This window comes from Mesitornis unicolor, unplaced genomic scaffold (genome assembly GCF_000695765.1).
Source record: "Mesitornis unicolor isolate BGI_N332 unplaced genomic scaffold, ASM69576v1 scaffold46033, whole genome shotgun sequence".
In the NCBI taxonomy this organism is placed as follows: domain Eukaryota; kingdom Metazoa; phylum Chordata; class Aves; order Mesitornithiformes; family Mesitornithidae; genus Mesitornis; species Mesitornis unicolor.
Window position 1 is genome coordinate 14,898 of NW_010177541.1, and position 23,449 is coordinate 38,346.

Genomic DNA, 23,449 nt, shown 5'->3' on the forward strand with positions numbered 1-23,449 from the left:
CTCTAAGCAAGGACAAAAGAGTATTTTTCTGCTTCAACCTTGTGAGAAAGCCACAGTAAGACAGTATTTCTTCCTAAATATTTTCATAGCTCAAGGCGATCTCAACTTATTTAACTCTAATTAAAGCTAGGGTGACAGGTCTAACAGTCATCTAAGCTCCCTACTTAGTTGAATAAGGAGAGAGAGAGAGCAGCATTCCCAAACATGATTCTTTCTGAACCAGGTACTTAAGATAGAAGGTGAGTGTGTCTATGGAGTAAGCAGGACTCTCAAACTTTTAAGGGCAAAATTAATTCAAACAGAAAATTAAACTTAAACCAACATTACTTATTGCTTGACCTAGTCTGTTTTTTAAATCATTGAAGTGCTCCTTGTACAGTTCATTAAGATGGTGCAGATCAAGCATAAAATATTTTACTTGTCAGTACCTTGTATCTAATTGAACATCTACTATACGATTTGTACAGGGTTTTCTGTGAAGGATTTTGGGTTTTTTTTGGTAGCGGGTGAGGGGTATGGAGATAGCCCTGTAAGAAGCTGCTAGAACCAACCCTGGCTCCAATTTCGACCCACCTCTGACCAAGGCCAAGCCAAGGCACTGGCCTCTGCAAACTGATGTATTTAAGCAATTCCATAGTCAGTTCAGAGTCTACAATTTAAAGCTGACTTTCCAACAAACCTGAAACTCTTTCATACAAAGTGCAATAAAAGTGTAAGAAGCCAGTTTTCAACTAAGAATAAGATCTACTTAACAAGAATTTCAACAATCCATTATTACAGAATATGCCAAGATTAAGCAAAATCAGTTCTTTAACACCCAGCTCAAAAGGTACATATCCATGTACCCTTCCAATTGTCATCTGATTCTCATTGACAGAATTAGATGTTACCTTGGAGGCCTCGACCTGGTGTGAAGTATTTTGTCTGCTCAAAGGCCCTCATCACAGCTGGTCCTTTCAGAAGGTTGACAATTGAATCGACCTGTTGGGGTCAAGGTTCTTTGAGAAAGATGTTTTTTACAGCAACAATTAGAAATTTTTTCTGTAAGACACATGGACTACAGAAAAGCAGATTTGGACTCTTTCTTACCTAATGGCTCTAGTTAAAGCAACAAGCTAAGGAATGTTAGACTAAATCTAAGGTCCTGTTTAATTTGCAGTTTTGAACTATTTACAAAAAACTGAAGGAGAATGAGTAAATACATACCATCCCAGTAAACAGTGGAAAGCAAAAGTAAAAAGAAAAAGAAGTATTTGCTAAAGACTTCTTAGCTCAAACATGGACACTAGTATCAAAGGCAAGAAAAATAATCTCATACTTGACCAAAAAGATGCTCCAAACAGCTATGGAGCTTGTCCTGCTTATCATGAGAGATTCGAACACTTATGGGAAGCTCATCGCCTGAAAAATATTTTAAAATGAAATGTTGTTTAGAAATTTCAGCATACTTTCCAAAATCTTTGCATCTTAGATAATCTGCTTTGCACACAGACTGATGCTTAGTCTTTCAGGACTGTAGTAACTGTTCTCCCTACATATTTTGCATTTAGTAGTCATTCAACACAGAAATAGCTTAGAGAAAGGACTATATTCAAAACCCAACTGGACATGGTCCTGGACAACCTGCTCTAGATGACCTTACTTGAGCAGGGGATTGGACTCTTCCAACCTCCACCTCAACCATTCTGTGACCAGAACACATGATTCTTCTATGCTGGAGAACATTCTAAACACCAGACTAAATTGTTAAGTAGTGTGAACTTAATACAACAGACCACAAAGTACTGAAATGCATTCACCATTAAATTTTTATACGGACTGTACAGACAATTCACACTCTTAATGTTCTTACTAATTAAATGATTCTGAAATTTCAGTAATTTAATGAGAGTACCCAAATCCTGTATTTGATATGAAGCTTTTAGTAGTACATACCATATAATTTCCTAACAGACTACAAAGGAGAAGGACTCTCCTAGGTCACTGCCCTCAGTCACTCACTCTCTCAAACAACCTGAACTCTTTCAAAAGCTGTGAAAAATTGAGCTTAAAACTGGTTTTCCTCCTTGCTGTTGTAGTGACAGATAAGAAGTAGCCACTTGATAATTTATAACCCAAATTTATTCATGGTCAAACTAGACTCATTTTTCTTGTGTCAGTGAAACACTTGAATAACACTTTTCTCTCCTTGTTTTTTTTTAGCTCCTTTAGATGTCCTTAACAGCCAGAAGTTATAACTCATCACAGGATTTTAATTGCAACAGATGGAACATGATGCCAGAGAGCCCTGATCTGGATTTAACCAGGTTAGCTTGGAAACTAGGAGAAAATTAAGTCATCAGGAGAGTGGGAGTTCCACTGAGCAGCAGTATTTATCAACTCAAACACTGTGTTTGCACTTGGCTAGCACAGACATATTCTTTTAGGCACCTCAGCACCTTGATGCTACGCAAGCGTGTATCAGCTCATTTATACCTTAAATTGAAGATACAGACTCTGGGTCTCCTATTTTATTAACAGCTCTTTATGTCCTTCATTCTTCCCTCTGTATCTACTCAGCTCTGTAAGTGCGTATGACTTCCGGAAAGCAGCTGTCTAGAATTGCTTTATTCACAAGGTATCTCAGACACATAATGGCATTAATACTTTCCTGTCCCAACTGAAAATACCTCCCCTGGTGCAAACAGGAATAAAATTTGCCTTCTCCATGGCCAAGTCTCACTGATGGCTCATATTCAACTAACACGCCCAGTTCTTTCTTTTCCTAAATCATTCCCAAATAATAAACTCTCATCTTGGAGCAAATATTTCTTTATTATTAGTCTCTGTGTATTTGACCTTGTACTCCATGCAGTTAAACGCATTTCATTCCTATTAGCAGCTGCATTTATTTAAATTCAATTTGTCACGGCATAAACAAGGACATGCTTCCATGTGGTCTCACATTCCTTCCTACAAACATACACAGCCGTATCCTGCCATTCGGGCGCCGATGCGGACTGGGAGAGCATTCTACACTCACCTAAAATGCTCCTTCCTCCATGCAACATAATGCACTGTCAAGGTCTGAAAGCGGTTGCAAGGAGTGACTAAGACCTCTAACTAATTCAGTCTGTTCACAGAGATGCTGCTCTCTTTCACTGAAGGATTCTTAAGTGCAGCACAAGCGAGGCATAAACAAAATGATACAGTTCTACTACTAAGGAGGATGTGATTTTTAAAACAAAACCAACAAAACTGCCAGGTAAATGAAAAGAATAAAACTACATAAAAAGGAACAGATGACAGATTCATAGCTGACTTTTCCAAACATACCTGAGTCCATCTCATCACTGTGAAAATAAGAACTGCACTGACTGCTACAGATGCTGGTGAATGAGGCAATGGAGTTCCTGTTGCTGTTGCAATCACTTGAAAAAAAACAAAATCACACACACACAAAAGAAAGAAAAGTCATGTCCTTTAACACAGGCTCTGTATCAAAGTTATGGAAATTCTTTCCCTTTTCCCCTTTTAACTTGAATGAGGAGATGGTCTGTACAATCCTTTATCAATAATAAAGATCCTTATACTTAGGCTATCATATAATTTGCAATCCTGGTAGGACTCAGAGGACCAGATTCCCAAAATAGATGATTCAATTGTCTCCCTTCACCTTGCACGTGAACAGGTACTTGCAGAATGAAAATATACACTTTCAGTGCAAAGCAATCAACTTCTCTCACACAAGTGATGGTTTTTGAAACTGTGGCCTCAAATGTTTTAGTAAGTCCAGATTTAAATTCTGTACTCCTAGTCCATAACTAATACAAATGATTAAATACTCTGATCTGTGCTTGCAAACTCGAGTCCGTAGTGGGTTTAGAAGAGATCTGATCCATTTGAGTAGCACCAAAACTCAAATTACAAACTACTTTTACCTGCCAGCCAAAATATAGTTTATGATCCTGTCTCTTTCAGCTGCTCCTTTTGTTAGAGATGTATAGACATTTACATTCATGACTTCAGTGTCAAGATGTCACCCTCATTGGTCTAGTAAAGAGATTTGGGGATTAAACTGTGTAATCTTTTTCTGCTTTTTTCTTGCAAAAATAAATTGTTCTCCACAGAAAATAGATGGAGAACATACCTACTTCTGCAGCATAAACAGATTAAACCATAGCCTTTTATACTAAAAATCCTATGAACATGAATTTGAATTCAAAGTCTTCAGAGTTATTTAGCCACATGAAGATGATTTAGTTTCAATGAGGAAATGCTTAAGTAATTATCCAGTGGAAGGAGTCTTAAAAACCCAAGTGAATATAAGATAATGTAGAAGTGTACCTAAAGAATATTTATATATAATTATCTGATTTGGGGTTTATGAATTGAGTGTACTCATTCACCAAGATACAAGTATCTATATTTTATATATAACACTACAGTTATACATGTCCCCATACATTCCCTACTTGTTTTCTTTATTTTTATTAACACAGAACTGATCTTTTACTAGTTTTGGCATACTGACTTACGTATATGTTTTGGACCTGTAGCCAACCAAGTAAGTGAATAGGGAAAACTTCTAAATGAAGTAATATGATATAATTACAACCATATCCATTAAGTAGATGAAAATACATCAGTAACAACATGTTCCTAACAGAGGGCAAACAGTCCCAAGGAGTTTTAAGAATTTCTGGCTGGATATTAAGAAATGTTTTCTAACTGTCTCTATTCACTTATTAAAGTCTCCAAAGGGAAGATTAAGGTTATTTAAAACTGGATTGTGCAAAGCATGAGAAAATAAAACACAGGAAAATGAGAAACAGATTAGATGTATTAGCTCTATCATTCTGCATTTTTTATTGTGTTGTATTGCAAGGTCTAGAATGAGACTCTACCACAAAAAAAAAAACCAAAGAATTCTAATAGCTGAAATTAGTCTACTACTTCTAGTAATATCCACAGTGGCTTAATGGGATCTGGAGATTTTAAGTATTACCTAACATAATTATTTAAGCAAAGAAACAAAAAATTTTACTCCAACAAAAAGTTGGTGAGTCACAGATTTTATGATTACTCTACATATGGAACCCTAGATTTTATCATTCCTAAACAGCCAGAATGGACTGTAAATGACTGGAATCAGAATAAAGAAAATATTTTAAACAAAGAGACACTCATGTCCTAAGTCACACCTTTTTTCTCCACGTACAAATCTTGTGCCAACTGGGGAACATCCCAACCAGAGCAAGTGCAGGCCACTGGAGCAGCTCCTGCACATTCAGTTCAACACATCATGGACATGCACAAACCCCTAATGGGGCGTACCCCTAAAAGGCACTTTGCTTGTATGTTCACCATGGTTAAAACAAGATGGTCTTAATCTGGGGAAATTATCCCTACATTTATTTCTGTTCAAATTTATATGTATATTTCTGTTTCTACTCTGACAAAAAGCTCCTACATACCATGCTGCAGTAATGAAATACTAGTTTATGAATGAGATCTCAGCAACACAGTGTTCTGTAGAAAACGATGACTCCACTGAGATTCTCCTTTCTGAGCATAATAATGAATCATGATAATGAGCAAATAATGAACCCTTACTTTACTTGCAGCTACAATTTTAATTTAGATTTTATCTCGTGTCGTTAACCAACTCTCTCTAAGCAACAAAAGATAATCTTTATAAGACCTATGCTTGCTATAATTATTCCTTCCTTTTCAAAATTCTTTGTATTTTAATTCACAGTAAATGTGATCCATTACAAATTCTAGGGATGAGATGATGCTACAGTATTCTGAGTGGAGGAAGGTAAGGAATGTATGTTGCAAAACAGATAGTTTTTTTCTTTAGATCCACGAGAGTGGTGGCTTTGGCATCTTGCTTTCCATGGCAGATATTTTGTTTGTTAGGAACATAATAACATTAATTATTTCTAGTTTTTATAAGAAAGGTAATTTAAAGTAAAGCTTTAAAGCTCTGGCCACAATATCCTATAAAGGTTAGGGATACCAAGATCTAATAACTAATCTGCATTTGTAAGAGTTTATTTTACACATCTTGTAACATACCTTGATGCTAGTTATTCCTCTGTTAGAAATATCAGAATCATTATATTCTGATATTCTTCAGAGCCACCTGACAGTCTACAAACCCACGGTTTGATTCAGTTAACAAATAAAGTATTTGTTCCTGTAAGAGTTACCTGTAAGAATCTCTGTTGCTGATGGTATCATGACCAGAATCTTCTTGTTCATCACCTGTTACACTGAAACAGACTTTCTTCCCATTCCTTTCCCCCTTTTCATTGTCACTGTCTGCTGGCACTAAAGGCTCAGGCGTTTTACGTTCTGATTTGGGAGAATATGTTATTGAAGAAAGAAGGCTGTGGGGAAAAAAAAAATCATGTTTTTCAAAAGTGAACTAACAACAGGATAACTTTTCTTGCCAATGTCCTCCAACTATTATTTTATAATATGTGAAGAGAACATCTTAACTCAAACCATATCCATTTGAACAAAGGAAGTGACACATTTCGCTGTTAAAAAGTATAACAGTGAAACCCATTAGCATTACTAAATACTCAATCTTGTATGAAGGCAATGATACCAGTAGAGGAAGAAATACAGCACATTCTTGAACACTTGAGGTCAAATTTTACATTAACATTAGTATTTTTAAACACAAACCATGTACTTCTCAGCACAAATCAAGAAAACAAACCAAAAAAACCATATCTCTGTGAAACACATATATTTTCTGAATTACCGCTGTACCATGCATGCCACCATGCATCACAAGCTATTTCACTAAGGCACTTTACGAATCTTTACTAACATACCTGTCTATTTCCTGACATTCAAGGTGTTTAAGCCACCATCACTAGTAAAACTGGTGATTAATCTACAACCTTCTGTGATGAGCAAAGAAGTGACATCCAGTCAAGAAAAGAGAACAGTGCAGACTGCTATATTTAGAACATGCACACACACTGGAAGCAAAAGATTCATATTTTGGGTGATTAACTCATATTGAGATATTCTAAGTTACCTTCAAGATCAGACCAGCTATAATGGGCAATTGTCCTTTAATTCCTATTACTCAAATTACTCCATTACAATGATGTTTTCAAACTAGTATTTGGATTTGAAAGGAAGTGTTTTTCTTGCAAAAACTACCTTCTAGCCACCTGAAACCAAAAGACACTGAATTAAGCTTTTTTTTTTCCTTTAAAGTACTTAGACACAGCAGCAGGGTTTTATTGTAGGAGCTGTCAGAACTGTCAGTCAGCAGACTTTCTACCAAATACATGGCAGGATTCAAGCATATGTTAGATCTTTTTGTTACACACAATTCTTCCTTCTGAAGGGAAACTATGGGAGAAGTACATCTTTTGTGAACAAAAACGCTGCTCGTTGTTATTAAAGGGTAGCATTCAGAATTCCTTCCTTTACTCTTATTTCTCACCACACATAGAATCACAGAATATACTGGCTTGGAAGGGACCTTTAAAGATCATGTGGTCCAATCCTCCTGCAGTAAGCAGGGACAATGTCACCAGATCTGGTTGCTCAGAGCCCCATCAAGCCTGATCTTGAATATCTCCAGGGATGGGGCCTCTACTACCTCTCTGGGCAACCTGTTCCAGTTGACACCCTCGTGTTGAAGAATTTTTTCCTAATATCCAAACTAAATCTACCCTTTTCTTGTTTAAAACCATTACTAGAAAAAGGCAGATACAGGTATTAGCATTGTTAAATTACACAAGGGTGGAATTCTGATTTTAAGTGGTTTAAAGCTCCATCTTCATTTTGTGGATCTCTGCCAGTTGAATTCATTCTTAATCCTAACAAAGTTTGTTCAGCTACAGTTAAATCAGTACTGAGCTATCAACTGCTCTGCTCTTTTGAGAAAGATGATCTACCAGAAAACAACGTGATCTAAGCTGTTCTTGAAAGTTGAAGTTTCTGGACTTAGAGCAGTGACTTTTTGCACAGAGAACACACAATATGTTCAACAACTTCTTCAGCTATAACATTTTTGAGTATACACAAATAATACCCTAACTCTCAGGGATGAACAGAGTTTTAAGAAAGAAATTAAGAAACCACATACTTTGAAAACACCATAGGGTAGATTATCCCTCTAATGCTGTCTGTTGACAGTACTGCAATGAATGCATACCTCAAGTGGTATATCAAGCTTGGTCTCATTGAAATAATGACTTGATAGATGTTAACATAAGCTTTGACATTAGCTTTAGGGAAACCAGGATGATAAGTGAAGCTTTTTAGCAAATCCTTTCATCATTTCTGCATAACTTTCTCTGACTAAGAGCAAATGAGAGAGAGGTATTTCTGCTACATATAGGAAAAGGTACTGATCTGAACTGTAACGGAAATATAGAAAAACTATAGGTATAGTTTTACTGAACTTTAAGCCCACTCATCCACTAGACAGACATCATTTGGGCTACATGATGCCTTAACATTTCATATCAGAGTGAAATCACAACTCAGCTCTTTCCTACCACACAAGTCACCAGTTAGCAGAATTCCATGAGGATGGGAAGAAAGATTTTACAGCAGTGGTCAGTTTCAATCTACCTGCTAGAGCATACATAAATGTGTTATGAAAATGTAGACCTCAGAAAATCAGTTCTTAGTACTTGTAAAACTGAAAAAGAAAATACAAAAGGACGTCAAAAATTGATTAAACAAATCCACAGCAGATCATTCTAGCAGTGCTCTTAAAATAAAAGGTCCATTCCAAGCACTGTCTGCTGGAAGATAAGATGAGATAATGACAAGGTTTAATCTATACTTTTGCTTTTTCTTGTGTTTCCTTTATCATCCACTTCTAGGAAAACAGAAATGGGCTTCGGGCAGATTGATTCTGGTAACTTCTTGTGGATTTTGTTGTTGCAAGAAAATAATCAAGAGTAAGAAGCAAGTATAATGGACTGCAATTTCAGCTTCTGAAAATATCCTCCCCTGAGTAATTATTTGTCAAGACAAACAGACAGACTATTATATCCTCTTCTTTTATGTGTCTGTTTAGTCATTGCTGCCAAGATCTCAGTAAAAGACTGATGAAGGTAGCTGGAGCTTTTCCTAAGGGAGCTTTTCACTTTCTCCCAGCAGGCAGGCTCTTTTATCTATGAAAATTTTTTTTGCTGGACTACCATGAACGAACGCTGGAACTGTGAATAACAGAGTTCTGGAGCTGGTAGTTCCTGAGGTCACTGAAGTGCTCTTAGAAACCAAATTCAGGGAGTCTAAAACACAAAACCCCAAACCTGGACTCTAAAACCCACAATAATCATGCTTAAATAGACTTTTATTTTTCAAAGTGTTTTCTTTTTCTTTTTAAAGACAGCACACACATATTATATTTTCTTTGAAGATGAATCTATCCCAAGCAAAATTATCTTAGACACCTATCTCGCAGAGGAGAAATGTGTGTATGCGTAGTAACTAACAGCAAGAAAGTCTCTTGTAACTACAAATAAAATTACCATGAAACAGAGAAATTTAAATCTCAATCAAAAAATCCTCACATGTGGAGTTAATCCTACATACAAGCCAAATCAACACAATCCTAAAAGTATGTCAGAAACAAACAAAATCTGCTATGGTCAATCAAAGCATTAAAAAAGGATAGCCACAGGCAGTAACAAGAAACCTATGCAACATGTGAGCTGCTTTGCCTTTTCCTCAATCCCCGTAGGCTCAGAAAATAGTCTCCCAATAGACAGCTTTCCAAAAAACAACTGGGACCATATTGAGTGCATGTGAACCAAGAACACAGCAGATTCACTATACAGATAAAAACTTGATGTACTTGTTTCTGTGTAACACTTAGCATCTACTAAAGAAGCACTGTGATACTATTAAAATGTTTGAACGAGGAGGCAATGGAATTTGAGAGGCTGTGGAAAGTGGATATATGTCTTTTTTGTGCATATTTCCCTTTCTCCATCAGTACTGTACTTCTTATTCAAGCCAATCTCATCAACAAGCCATGATAAAAGTTGTTATGAAGATAATGCCAGTATAACACAATCTTCTCTCAGACATCCCCTTCCCACAATTCACAAGCTCTCACAGACCTGCTCTTGAGGTGAAACACAGTAGTTCTTCAATTCCCTTTCTCTCACTAACAGATAGGAGAGGTTAGGCAGCAACATTGTCCCAGGATTGAAGGGGCTGTGAGAGGGACCATTGCTGACCTCAGTGCAGGGCAGAGACACCTAGTAACAGGAAAGAGCAACAGCTTCTATAACAGTACTATTATAAAGGATACCAAAATGTCCTTTAGTAGCCCAATTTTTTTATCATTCGGTATCATATAAATTTAGAATTGTGATCCTGTATTCATATTTTCTGTTCTGAAAAAAATTATAATAATAATGAAGGCTGCTTATAATAATAAGCAACTCAGTAAATGAAGACATCAATTTTATTGTTGCCCATGCCCTAACAGAAAACAGAAGTTCTACAGTCTTTGTAAAAAAGTTCAAGGACTGGTATGCTTAAGCATATACTCTTAGCTGCTGAAGTATTAAAATTTCTAATTAAAACCTAGTTGTTTGATTATCCTATCTTATATACTCTGTCTTTTGTTTCTTAGTAGTTCTAACTTCTCCCTCAAGAGTTAATTCGTAGCCATAACTACGTTCTAACAAAATACACCAGTACTGCTGAATTGCTCACATCCAGATAGTCCCGCTTCCCTGTTCAGCACTTTTAAGCAGGTCTCTTGGCTATCCTGTTTCCTGTACAGAACCGTTTTTCTCCACAGCAATTACACACTGGCAGTCCATGAGGAACAAAGCAATGCAAAGTCTCAGTCTTACAAGCCGTAAAAGGTTTTGGGTTGGCCAAAAAGTCATTGCGCTTTTTTCTTGGTAAATGAAATGCAAATTTTTCATAGGAAACAAAAACTGTAGTAATCAATATAGTGTCCATTTTGTTCAATTACCTTTTGCCAACTTTCAGGCAACTTGATGATTCCACACTCAAAAAAGTTCCTATCTTTGTCAGCAAAAAACAGTTCCAAGAATGATTTAATATCCTCATCAGCAGTGAAGGTTTTGCCATTCAAGGTGTTTTGTAAAGAAAGAAACAAATGGTGGTCTGATGGTGCCACGTCTGGTGAATATGGTGGATGTGGTAACATGTCCCATCCAAGCTGCAACAATTTTTGACGAGTGTCTAAACTCATACGCAGTCTAGCGTGATCACGGAGAAACACAGCATCTTTGCGATTCACCAATTCTGGACACTTCTGTCTGATGGCATCATTTAATTTATCCAGTTGATGACAGAACACATCCAAATTAGTGGTTTGGTTCCTTGGAAACAACGTGAAACACACAATACCTTTGAAATCCCACCAGACTGACAGCATCGCCTTCCTTTGGTGAATATCTGCTTTTGAAGTGCTTTGAGCTGGTTCATCACAGTTGCTCCACGATCTTTTTCATTCATCATTGTTGTAGATGATCCATTTGTCATTGCCTGTTACCATATGTTTCAAAAATGGATTGTTTTCTTCATGTTTCAAGAGACAACTGCAGATGTCAATGCGCTTAGTGAGATTAATTTCTTTGAGATCATATCATACCCAAATATCAACCTTCTCAACATATCCAAGTTGTTTAAAATGGTTTTCAACACTCAATTTCAATACGTTAAGATTATCAGCAATCTCTCATGTCATTAAACGCCTACTGGAGTTGTTCAATGCCTTTATTGTGTCACTGTCAACTTTAATTGTCTTTCCTGAGCGTGGTGCATCTTTAAGATCAAAATCTACAGATCGAAATTTAGCAAACCAATGCTGACACTGACATAATTTTAAGGCATCTTCACTATACACATCACATTAACTTTTTACGAGCTTGCACAACATTTTGTCCTTTTCAGAAGTAATACAACAAAATATGACAAAAATGTTCCTTTTGATTTTCCACTTTGAAATCAACACCAAATAAATACTGTTAACGAAATTGTGTGCTTTCTTTTTCTAAAACAAGCTTGAACTGTCAGATGCCATAATGAATTTGCAGTTAAAAATGAAGTTAGTTGCAGTTCAAGACATGTATGTCCAATTATTAAAAAGATGCAATCACTTTTTGGCCAACCCAATAAAATCTGCTAAATAAATCTGTGAACCGTATACAAGAACTGCTACATAGTCAGTGTATGAGAAATTCAGGAAAGAAAAAAGTGAACCCTTGTGTTTACTATCACAACCACATGACTCAGAATTAATATATGTGTGTGTATATATGTATATACCTGTGTACACAATATGTACGTGTGTGTGTTTGTGTGTGTATTTATATATACATTTATATGAAAGACAGGCTCAGAATTTCCTGTGCTTTTGCATCATCAGCTCAAGGTACTGGAAAGGAAAAGACATGGCAGACTGGTAACTGGAACTTCCTGAAATAATGACTGAACTTCCATAAACAATTTTCTAACTTCCTTGAGGAAGAGTGACAACACAAGCTTTACAGTCAGTCATTTTTTTAAGTGCACCCAAGCACTGAAATTATCTTAAATTTAATTATCTGACTTCCTTTTAAGCATGATAATTAGTAGAACTATTGCACAGAACACAATGTTTTCTTTAAGAAAAAAATCAGGTTACTCTTACTTTCATTCTTATTGCAGTATATAATACGTTACAATTATTTATTACTCTGTAACCATTACATTAGATTACTATTAAAACAGTACAAAATACATCCACTCTGAAATAACTGTGAAAGGACAAATCATTGTACAGTCCTCAAAATAACAGCAAAAGCAATGATGCACCACTCTATCAAACTGGAGATCATGAAAGACTGGCTTTTAAACTCAGAAAATTACACTAATTATTTTCAAAGTGAATAGTTTCTGATATTTGCATTATATATGGTAACTTTCAAAACTGAAACACTTATCATCCCCCTTCTCCCTCATCCCAAGGCAACAAATAGCCTAGCAGTCAAAACACTTACCTCACAAGAGCAAAAGCAAGCTTTAAATCCTTGTCTTGAGTTAGGACAAACTGTGATGAGACTCTGGGTCTCCCACACTTAAGCCAAGTGTCCTAATCACTCAAGCGTTGCTCTCCCCAGATCCACCATTCTTCAATAAGGCAAATTTGGTTTTGAAAATGTCTAAGAAATTAATAATCTTCCCATGTGTGAAAAATGCTTTATCTAAAAATTCATCTTCGGGACTACTATGCAATACCTGAAGAGTTAAAGGAAAGCTGTTTTCATACCTCTGCCCTTTGTTTCCATTCCTAGTGAAATTTTAGATGAGACGTGGGCCTCATAATTCTCTCACCTCAAAATAATTAGCATTCTGCATTATAGAGAAAAGCTACAAACTAAAGTGGGAAAAAATCAGGGATGATAAGAAAAAGAAAAAAAATATAATGTTACCTACACTTAAATTCTTTGACATATTTCAATTCTCTTTGAAGTCAACATTGATCCCACACTACACAAAAAGGATATCCAGACTTAATGGTATCTCCAATAGGAAAATTAAAGGCAAGTCCAGATGGTAACATTTACTTACTCATCTATTTGAAAGACACATGTTTCCACCTCTTTCAGTGCAGCCTGTAATTTGAACAGCAATTTTTGATAGACATCTTGTGTTTCTAAGTCTTCTTCTTTTAAGAGGTACCTCAGACCATGGCCCTCCTGCTGTCCAAGAGACTGTCCTGAAGGGGCAGCCATAGTAGTAATGGTGTGTTGGACATAAATCATGGGATTCAGTTTACCTGGGAATAATCCAAAGGTTACATCATTATCTTTTGTTCAAAGTAAAGTTTGAAGTTAGTAAAATATCTAACAGATATTGAAGTATTTTCCTTCTTAAAACTTCATGGGATTATTCAATTTTCCATTTTATTTTGCATATCAAAGTCAAGCTATTTAAGGAAAAAGTTATTGTGAAATTATGACTAGCCTTTATTATGCCATAAAATAAACCTAAATATTGAAAATATGGAGATTTCATAAAGGCTTGTCCTTAATTTTAGTATTTGGGACATAAACCTAAACCAGTTACCTTTTAAGACTCTATATCATAAGCATTGAAAGTAGTTCTTTCAAGCTCAACTGACTTACCTTGATCAGTGTTTTTATTTTCTTTCTCATGGGAAGAATGTTTTCTGCTGTCTAACTGTACACCAAAGGCACTACCAAGGGAAGTTGAGGTTTTAGGGTAAGACACTTCCATCACATTGATATGGCAATTGGTTGGACAGAAATCACTGCTGTGAAGTGGTGAAATCTTTGACTTCGCTTGTTTGAAGGTAGGCCAAGCTCTGTTTTTTAATACTCTTGAAAACTAGAAGCGAGAAAGGAAACAAAATTTTGATTAGCAGCTTTTGATGTGTCAGCACTTGGCTGACAAAACTCATGTACCTGACTAGAAAACAAAAGTTTAAGATATTTCAGGCATCCTTGACTTCAGATGCCTTGACTTCATAATTGCCATCTTTCTCTATAACGGGAAGGAAAAAATATTTTTCATTTTATATTTTTAAAGGGTTCGTTTCTGAAGTAAATGATACATTTTATGAATGTAAATAGCCTTGTAACAAGTAGATAGAACTTATTTTCCTTGCAACATAATAAAACATTAAATGTCTTCCTGGGGAGAAAGTCTGGAAATACTCTATGATCCAGTGCTGTACTGCACACGACTTTTATAAATACTTCTGACATAGATGTTTTCAAGTCAATGTCCTGCAAAAATTTCTGAAACGTTTTCCTGAAGCTATAATAAAGACAGAATTGAAAGCTATGAATTATGAATTTGATATTCAGGAAGGATGAAGTCCTCCCTAGTGGTTTCCTTGGCTACATTAGAAGAGGCATTGCCAGCAGGTGGAGGGAGGTGATCCTGCCCCTCTACTCAATGCTGGTGAGGCCACATCTGGAGTTCTGTGTCCCGTTCTGGGCTCTGGGTCTGTTCAGCCTGGAGAAGAGAAGACTCACGGAGATATCATCAATGTCTATAAATACCTGAGGAGAGGGTGCAAAGAGGACAGAGCCAGGCTCTTTTCAGTGGTGCTCAGTGACAGGACCAGAGACAATGGGCACAAACCAATACACAGGAGGATTTCTCTGAACATCAGAAAACTCTTTTACACTTCAAGGGTAGCAAAGCACTGGCACAGATTGCCCAGGGAGGTTGTCGGTCTCTATCCTCGGAGATACTCAAAAGCTGTCTGGACACAGTCCTGCACAACCAGCTCTAGCTGGCCCTGCTTGAGCAGGGGGGTTGGACAAGATCTCCAGAGGTCTCTTTCAAACTCAACCAATCTGTGATTTTAAGTGATTCTGTGAAGCCGATAAACATTAGAACACAAAAATTGCAAATACATATTTTGCAGATTTTGCTAGTCCTTGACCTCTTCTGTCCCCTGCATATCAGCTCAGCAATGATTAACATTTTTTTTCTCCTCTCTTTTATGGCCTAATTCTAACACAGTGCTTAGCCACATCTCCTTCATTATAATATCTGAAACTTTGTGCACACTCTTGAACAGGCTTAGAGTTACTTGGTTTTTAAGATGAGATTATGTAAACTCAAAATCGGCTAAGACTGAACTGTACTAAATTTGGGCACTTAGAAAAATACACCTACTTCAGAATCATAAAAGTCATGAGATCAAGCTCTGCCATTGGACTTGTCAGTCACAAGTAGGAATTTTGTCAAAATGTGTCCTTTCCAGTGCAGTTTGTTGTTAGGGGAGATTTTTTTCTGGAAAAGATGTAATCAGTTCCAAGTCCCTGGTATTTTAATCACAGTATCTCTCCAGTCAAAATACTGTACAGACCTACCTCCACTATGAGATCTGCTCATACATTAGAATATTTTCAAATAGTTAACTTGCAAAGCTCCTTCCCCAATACATGTCAGTACAAATTCAATCAGTCAAGTTTTGACTAACACTTCAGTTGAAAAAAGGTATATCCCTTCTGAGTAATAAAATTTTTCTGTGCTGGGATTTAGATTTCTGTTTATTTTGGTGTCACATTACTTCAGCCTGATGAACATTTGACTAATTACATTAAAAAAATCTTTATATCAGAACAAGATCTGGAAGGTTACAAGAAATCCAATTATGGAATTGTTCAAAGGCTGAAGAATGTACAAATAGTTAAGAAGGGCACTAAGGACATTCAACGATGAAAGTGTTCCTGCAAGCAGCACATATTTCACATCTCAATCTCCCACACATCCTGTTCCAGAGAGACCAAATGCCTGGCTATGATTTAATCAGGTCATAAGTCAGGCCCAAAATTCTTTTCATATATGTACTGAGAAACATCTGGGACTCATGGCACTGGACTCCAGGTCTATTATGAGCAAAATGTTCTGATGATAATAATAACAGTAGGAACTACAGAAATCTACAGGGTTTCTATTTATAGAATTCAAACTTTCACAGTGAAACCAGGAGCCAAGGCGGGCTCAGGCACTTCAAAAGTCTCCTGTAACTATGGTTACCTTTACCTTGCCAAGAAAATGACGCATCTACTCCTGAAATTCATTGCATTACTAATTGTCATTAAAAGCTGTAACTGTGAAACTACTGATGAGCTTGAAAGTGAAGTTTGTATCAGCAACATCTGCTTATGGACAGTATAAGCACTATGAAAAGTTCCCCAAGGCTGTACGTTTCATATACAGTATAACACAATAAAATTCCATTTATTGTCTCGGCCTGCTGTTATGCTGAAATTTTTAGAAATACCTACAGAAAAGGTATAAACCATCTATAAGTTACTGGAACTCTAATATACTATTATTAATATGAAAATAAATTATTTTTTTTTAAAAAAAGATATTTTGATTTTGAATCAAGTTTGAAAACACAGAGGTTTATAATTCAGGCAAACAACGGAGAGATCAGATGTTTGGTAATGCAGTATCAGAAGCTTTTGATGTCTCCTTCTGTGACCCAGCTCATCGATTTATTCCATTTCTTGATGCAGAGCACCTTGAAGTCTTTGGAAAGCCACTTTTCGGCCTTCATCCTACTGAAGCTACAGGTTTTCAGTACAGTTTTCCCTCATTTTCCTTTGAAAAACAAGAAAGCATTATCTGTTCTTTTCCATGCAACTTTTAGAACTGTCTGAAGCTTCTACACTAAACCTGGTTTTCCTTTTATTTTGTTTTCATATTTTTTGCACATTAACTCTCAGAATAGGTCGGTTTGTAAATGTCACAACTCAGATCTCCAACTGAGATAAGAGAGGGCAGAGCCAGTTCTATGTAGCCATTTTGGACCTACTTCAAACTAGTTCCAAACTCCAAGAATTAGGTTGTATGGGAGAGGAATTAGAAGCCAGGATGAGAAAATAAATCTGCATTAATGAATTGGCAAATGGTTGATTCAGTTACGCCCTGCTCAGCTAAACAACTACAGAGAAATACATTGACAGCAACTACAGATCATTCTCCAGGTTATTTATTCATTCACATCTCATTAATCTAGATCTCAAGTGTATGAACATCAGTACTTTCTCCTTTTTCTGTGATGTAATGTTTTATTAACCCAAATTAATCTAACAATTTACAGAGCTATTACTATTAATAGCCATGCTAGAAAAAGTCACACCAATTTGAAGGACATTAAAGATGAATAAAGGGTAACAATTTGGTACTTAAAATTAAGATGCACTAGAAGGAAAAAAAAATAATTCTGCTGTTATTGCTTTATTTAGAGTATTGGTTTAAGGCATTTACAAGAATGCTGGGCCTTTTGTGGGAAATACGCAGTTGATTGTATCATGGCAAACAAGAAAGGATACATTCTATCCAGTGTCTAAAAAAGGGAAAATAAAGAGCACAGTTTGAAAACAATTTATGCAATTACTCAGTTTAGGCATTCACGCCTCAAAACAGCAAAACTTTCGGCCATGTTTTTGTCATTGCACTAGACAAGTTGAAGAGTGATTCAAACTGTACCACATTCCTCTGTTTTCCCCTTAAAAGTAAAATATCACCAAGCTTAGGACATGCCAGTCATACCTTTTTATAACTAGAGATTCTTCGGTAGATGTGCTCAATTTTCTCACTGCAAATAACACTGAATTTACTTTGAAGCTCAGTGGGGATCACTTCATTTAAGGAACTGAGGCTGTTGCAATTCTGCGCAAAATGTTCATCGCTTTTTGCCAGTGCTTCAAGAATCTACGATAATAAAAACAAGAGCAGTACGTTATGAAATAAGATGACTAAGATAACCCCGTACTTAAAATCCTTACTTATCATCCCTTATAATTAAAGCTGAAAAAGCCTGATAATCAGTTGCCTTTTAACATTACAGTCAATGCTGCATAACAACAATTAATGAGACTTCAGAAGCAAAGAGATTTCTTTAAATCTATCCCCTGCATAAGATGCACCCATTATAAGTACTTTTATTTGCCTTCTCATGATATTGTCTCATAATGGATTTACTACTAATTTCCTACTAATGTAACCACTATGGCTCCTCTGAAATACATTATCTGCTGTATTTACGTGAACAGCACACATTATGCAAAGTGGATGAATTAATTCATTACTTGTAGCAAAACTTTGGTCTGGCAGTATAAGCAATACTAACACATTAAAAAGCATACAAGAAAGCTGAGTGCTATTCTCTTGTATATTCTGCATACATAAACAGGAAATAGCGAACAGAATAAGCTCTACTGCCCAGCAAAGACTGAAGTCTTGCTATGATGGAAATAGCACCAGCAAATAATGGTGACAGAAAACTGAAAATAGGCATGTTAAAGAGATGAGAGTAGTATATAGCCCTTTTTGAAGTTAAGAGTTACTTTTCAGGCATTGAAATGCACTGTGTTACAGAATTTGAGAGATTCCTGGTTGGGTTCAACTGTGAAGACGTGTTTGAAAAACGCACCAAAAATAACTTTCTAACAGAGGCACCCCAAATCCAGATTAAGAAAAAGCACACATTTTAGAGATTATCAAAGAAGTCTGGAAAAACTACACATGCAACATTAATCCATCTTGGGACTTACGTCTGTAATTCACTTCTCTCACAGTTCATTATTATACTATCCACCATCACAGATGTAATATACAATTTATAAGCTTGACCAAGGAGTTTAGAAAAAAATGACAATGTGCCGAAATTTTGGAGTGAAGTTTTTAAGAAGCCAGAGATTAAAAATGACTAGATTCGGAGAGAATTTTTTTTCTCAGTCCCCTGCCAGGACAAATTAAGGAAAGCCTTTATCTCTTTTGTTCCAGCATTTAATTACTGTATTACAACACCCACGTCACTTTGGTCACACTTTTAAGCTTCTTTTATGTTAGGTCTAATTAATGATACAAATGGAAATAATTCAAGGGGTGGTTTTTTTGTAGTTGTACATTAAAATAAGTACATTCAAAACCAGTAACTTTTGCAGCACAACTTTGGGTATTTTTTCATCATAATAATTAACACAAAAACTTGCACAATACAGGAAAGCAGTCCATGATTACTTCACTCCACTACTAGTTATGATGCAGAGTAGAGACGTGTAAAAATGCATGACACTGTATTATTTAAGTCTAGAATCAGGATGCTGGAAGTATTTCCTTACTTAACTATTCCATATGCAACAATGGAAATATATTCCTTAAGTGGTTAGGAAATAATACCTTAAATATTTTATATGAAAATGTAATTACAGCGAGAATTAACATCTTTCAGGCCAATGACCTTAAGTCCTAACTAGACCAGTTCTAGCAAATCTCATGATGTTGCTGCAAGTTACTCCTCTGTTTGTCAACCTGGCCTGCTCCAAAGTGAGATTGGGAAGAGGAAACACGTGCCGCAATGCCACAGTCATTTCAGTAAGAGATCAGTACCTCAGCTTACACTTTTGATGAAAACATCAACAGAAAAAGAAACTTTCAGACATCGATATACTCCTCAAAAGTTTGGGCTTTCATATGTTTATGAAGTGTACTCTGTTAGTATGCATATGTGTGTGAAAAGATAAAAAGAAACCTTGTAAAAGAGCTATATTACTGTATTATTTGTCAATCTGACCCAGACAACATTAGCTATAAATGAAAAATTTTCAGATCCCATTCATAGCAGTCTCAGCTTTTACCATTTGGAAACGTTCACAAAGAAAAAACTTTAAAGTAAACTCGAAAATTGCACTTGGTTTTTTCCTCTGTGATTTTGCCAATGTGTGCGCCTGTATATACACAGCTTCATTTTATTTTAAGACACAGAAATCTGTTGTGCTACTCCTGTTACTCTTACTGAAATGTATTTTAAAAGTTGCACATACAATTCTGATTAAATTAAACATTTGGAAACTACAGTCTAGCTTCACAAAGTTTTGGCATTTCAGTGTGTCTCTGGCTTTCTTTGAAGTTTCATTTGATAATTAAGAAAAAAAAAGGAAAGGAGCAGGAGCAGTGGAAGACTATAAAGTACTTTAACATTTGTTCAGTTTAGAGACTCAATTTATAACCAGACCTTAGCTTATTTTGCTTCCTGCATACACAATCATCCCCCAAAATGTCAAAGGGACAAAGGTGACCAATTATATTAAATGAAATACATATAATCCTAAGAATGAGGAAAAGACAGATGTTGCCTCATTGGTATTAAGCATCGTTAGAATTAATACATGCAAGAATTGCTTCATACCTTTGCAGTCAAGCTGAAAAATCCCTTTGGTTCAATCATTTTTTCTAACACGTGACATTTTATTCCAGCCGTGCTGTCATACTCGTAAACCACTCCATACTCCAGATGAACATTGTCTACAGTGAGACTCACATGATCTTTCTTCCCATCGATTATTGCCATGGTGTTAAACTTGTCAATTACCTCTAGAATAAAGAAAGTAACAAAAATCAGTTGAAGAGAGTTGACCGCTAAACAAACTAAAAAGGGCATAGGTAAACACTGCAGAAATAGGTATGCTCTGATCATTCTACTTAAAAACATTCATCAAAAAACCCAGCTACGAGCTGAATGATTTACAGTCAGAATACCAGTAGGTTTATGAATGCTAAAATACTAGACTACTAAAGAGGCATGAACTAAAAAGTCACAATAATCTCTCTTTACAGTTATTGAAGGCAACTAATTAAATTTAATTTATAAACCAGAGACATAAAAAAGCAAGAAAAAAAGGAAACTGAAAACTTCTAAATAAACTAGAAGAAAATCACCATGAAAACTGTAAACGCTGAGAAATGAAACCTCGATATCAGCATTTACCCAAAGAATATAAATACAGTTCACATGTTAACTGCCTTTAATTACCATGATGCATGAGAATGCAGGTTTATCTAAATGTTAATTGCCTGAAAATAATCTGAAGGACAGTTGAATTGTTATTTCTCATGCAGTAGTGACCAATGCATCTAATCTAGCCTTAAATGACTACTAGTGATAAAAACAAATCAGGTAATTCCTATGATTATGTGTCCTATGAATGAAAATTGAACAGATTCTCCCTAAAGTGTTCACAGCAGCTTTTTCTCAAAGTGGGAAATATAATTTTCAGAGAACAGCATGTAAATTTTATATCAGAATACATAATTTACAGAATATATAAAAAGCAAACCCTTATGTAAAACACATCTTACAGTCTGCTTGCAGTTTTCCCTCTGAAAACAAAACCACTGCCCACTGAGCAAAACAAAAATCAAACAGGCATCACATACCTTCCACTTTGCAGTCAAAGGCATCTCCTCCGTCATCTCCAGAGGGCTTGGTGTTTGTTTTCTGAAGATCTTCCTGTGCACTTTCAATGCTGTTGTAAACCCACTGTATAGAATATTGCTAAAAAAACCCAAAAAAACCAAGACAGCTAGGAAAAGCTTTGCACTTGCCATTGATAGCAACTTATTTCACTGCTCTCAAACGCAAAACAGTTGCTTTAATTCCCCAGTTATTGTCAGCTTTATTGCCTTCTGAGCTTCAAATTAAAAATTATATTTTGAAAATTACAAAGAATTTTGGCTTTGTCTAAAACTATCTGAAGCATTTTGTCAACCTATTTTTTATTTCAGACTATGCTGTCATGAGACAGTATGAAATCTGTGACAGCATGACATCCATCAGATTCATGTCTCTGCCAAAAATAATTTAAGACATTTCAAATCAAACTGCAGATTGAAAAATGTTTGAGACAAGAAATCGTGAAAAAATGAAGAGAACCGATTTTTTGCCTTGCTAAATCTGCTGTGCAACCACAAATCCGTTGGCAAATATTAGGGAATACCAACCAAAGATACAGTATGTCCAGTTAATCTATCACCCACATGTCGCTGACAAGAAGAATATATGCTACAGCCTTTGCTACTTAAATTTGCTTTTAGTACAGTTGTTTTACTAGATGTTCTTTATTTTTCCCCAAGATTAGCAAAGCCTCCAAAAAGGACACAATCACAGACCCCAGCAGTCCAGCAACTTATGTGATGGAGTGAGCAGAGGAACAGTGCCTTGGTTTTACAACCTATGAAGAAGCCACACGTACACCTTATATCTTGTTCTCCCCCTCACTTACTCAGCCAAGTGCCCACCACATCCCTGTGGAAAGGCCTATCAAGTATGGTGCCTCCTGACTACTCGTCTCTTCCCCTTACACTTCAGAAGAAGCTTGACAGCTAGTTCATCACTACTTCTCCAACAGCCACAGCAGAATAAATGACACGATTATGACTAATCTGAATTCCCAGACTTTAAAACAAGTTTGCAGAAGAATCCGAAGTTGAGCAAGGATAGCAAAAGTTTAAACCAAATGCTACAATTCTCATGCAAAATGTCAAGTACGTACAACTGTGCTTTGCTAATATACAATATACAGCTGCTGTCTTTAATCCACTAATGTACTATTTCTTTCTCTGTTTCCTAAATTCATCCATGCTTTACTTTTCACTCAACAGCACTGAAATAATTTAATAAGGAAGCTTAACTGTCAGAGCTCTCTGTTGATTGTGGGAAGACACTCAGATCACCAGAAACACTTCTGCAACCCACACTTCTTTGCACATACACCTGAAAGCTTGCTGCTTATTTATGGAGTCTTTCAGGTTTTCTTGGCAACATTATGACTGACATGCCAATCTCTAACAGGAGATTTGCATTATGTCAAATAATTACTTCATTATTTGAATTTAATATGGCCTAATAGAAGGACGAACTACTTAAACTTGAAGTCCCTCTTTCAAAAGTTAACACAAGATATAATGCTATATGATTTGGAGCAATGTTCTCCAAAAGCATTACAGAGGCACAAACTAAGCATAAATCTGTCACATCATGATTAGTATCACTGAGAAGAAACTGTACATAATTCCAAGAAAATCTGCTTTCAATTTTCTTTATCCAGAGAGGACAGAAGGAATACAAACATTGTCACAGAATCACAGAATCACAGAA

General features: G+C 36.1%; 1 protein-coding gene across 1 annotated transcript in view; it reads right to left on the reverse strand.

Moving 5' to 3' along the window:
• The window catches only part of LOC104538790 (phosphatidylinositol 3,4,5-trisphosphate-dependent Rac exchanger 2 protein-like), a gene marked incomplete at both ends in the record, with an annotated part of 35,682 nt that extends 13,835 nt beyond the window's left edge, over positions 1-21,847 (reverse strand). Inside the window, 10 exons of the mRNA XM_010182120.1 lie at positions 680-687; positions 891-981; positions 1,319-1,401; positions 3,316-3,410; positions 6,198-6,377; positions 13,582-13,789; positions 14,139-14,361; positions 18,061-18,222; positions 20,702-20,886; positions 21,730-21,847. Of these exons, the coding sequence (XP_010180422.1) occupies positions 680-687; positions 891-981; positions 1,319-1,401; positions 3,316-3,410; positions 6,198-6,377; positions 13,582-13,789; positions 14,139-14,361; positions 18,061-18,222; positions 20,702-20,886; positions 21,730-21,847 (1,353 nt within the window). The remainder of the gene's footprint in view (positions 1-679; positions 688-890; positions 982-1,318; positions 1,402-3,315; positions 3,411-6,197; positions 6,378-13,581; positions 13,790-14,138; positions 14,362-18,060; positions 18,223-20,701; positions 20,887-21,729) is intronic.
• Positions 21,848-23,449: the final 1,602 nt, after the last annotated feature.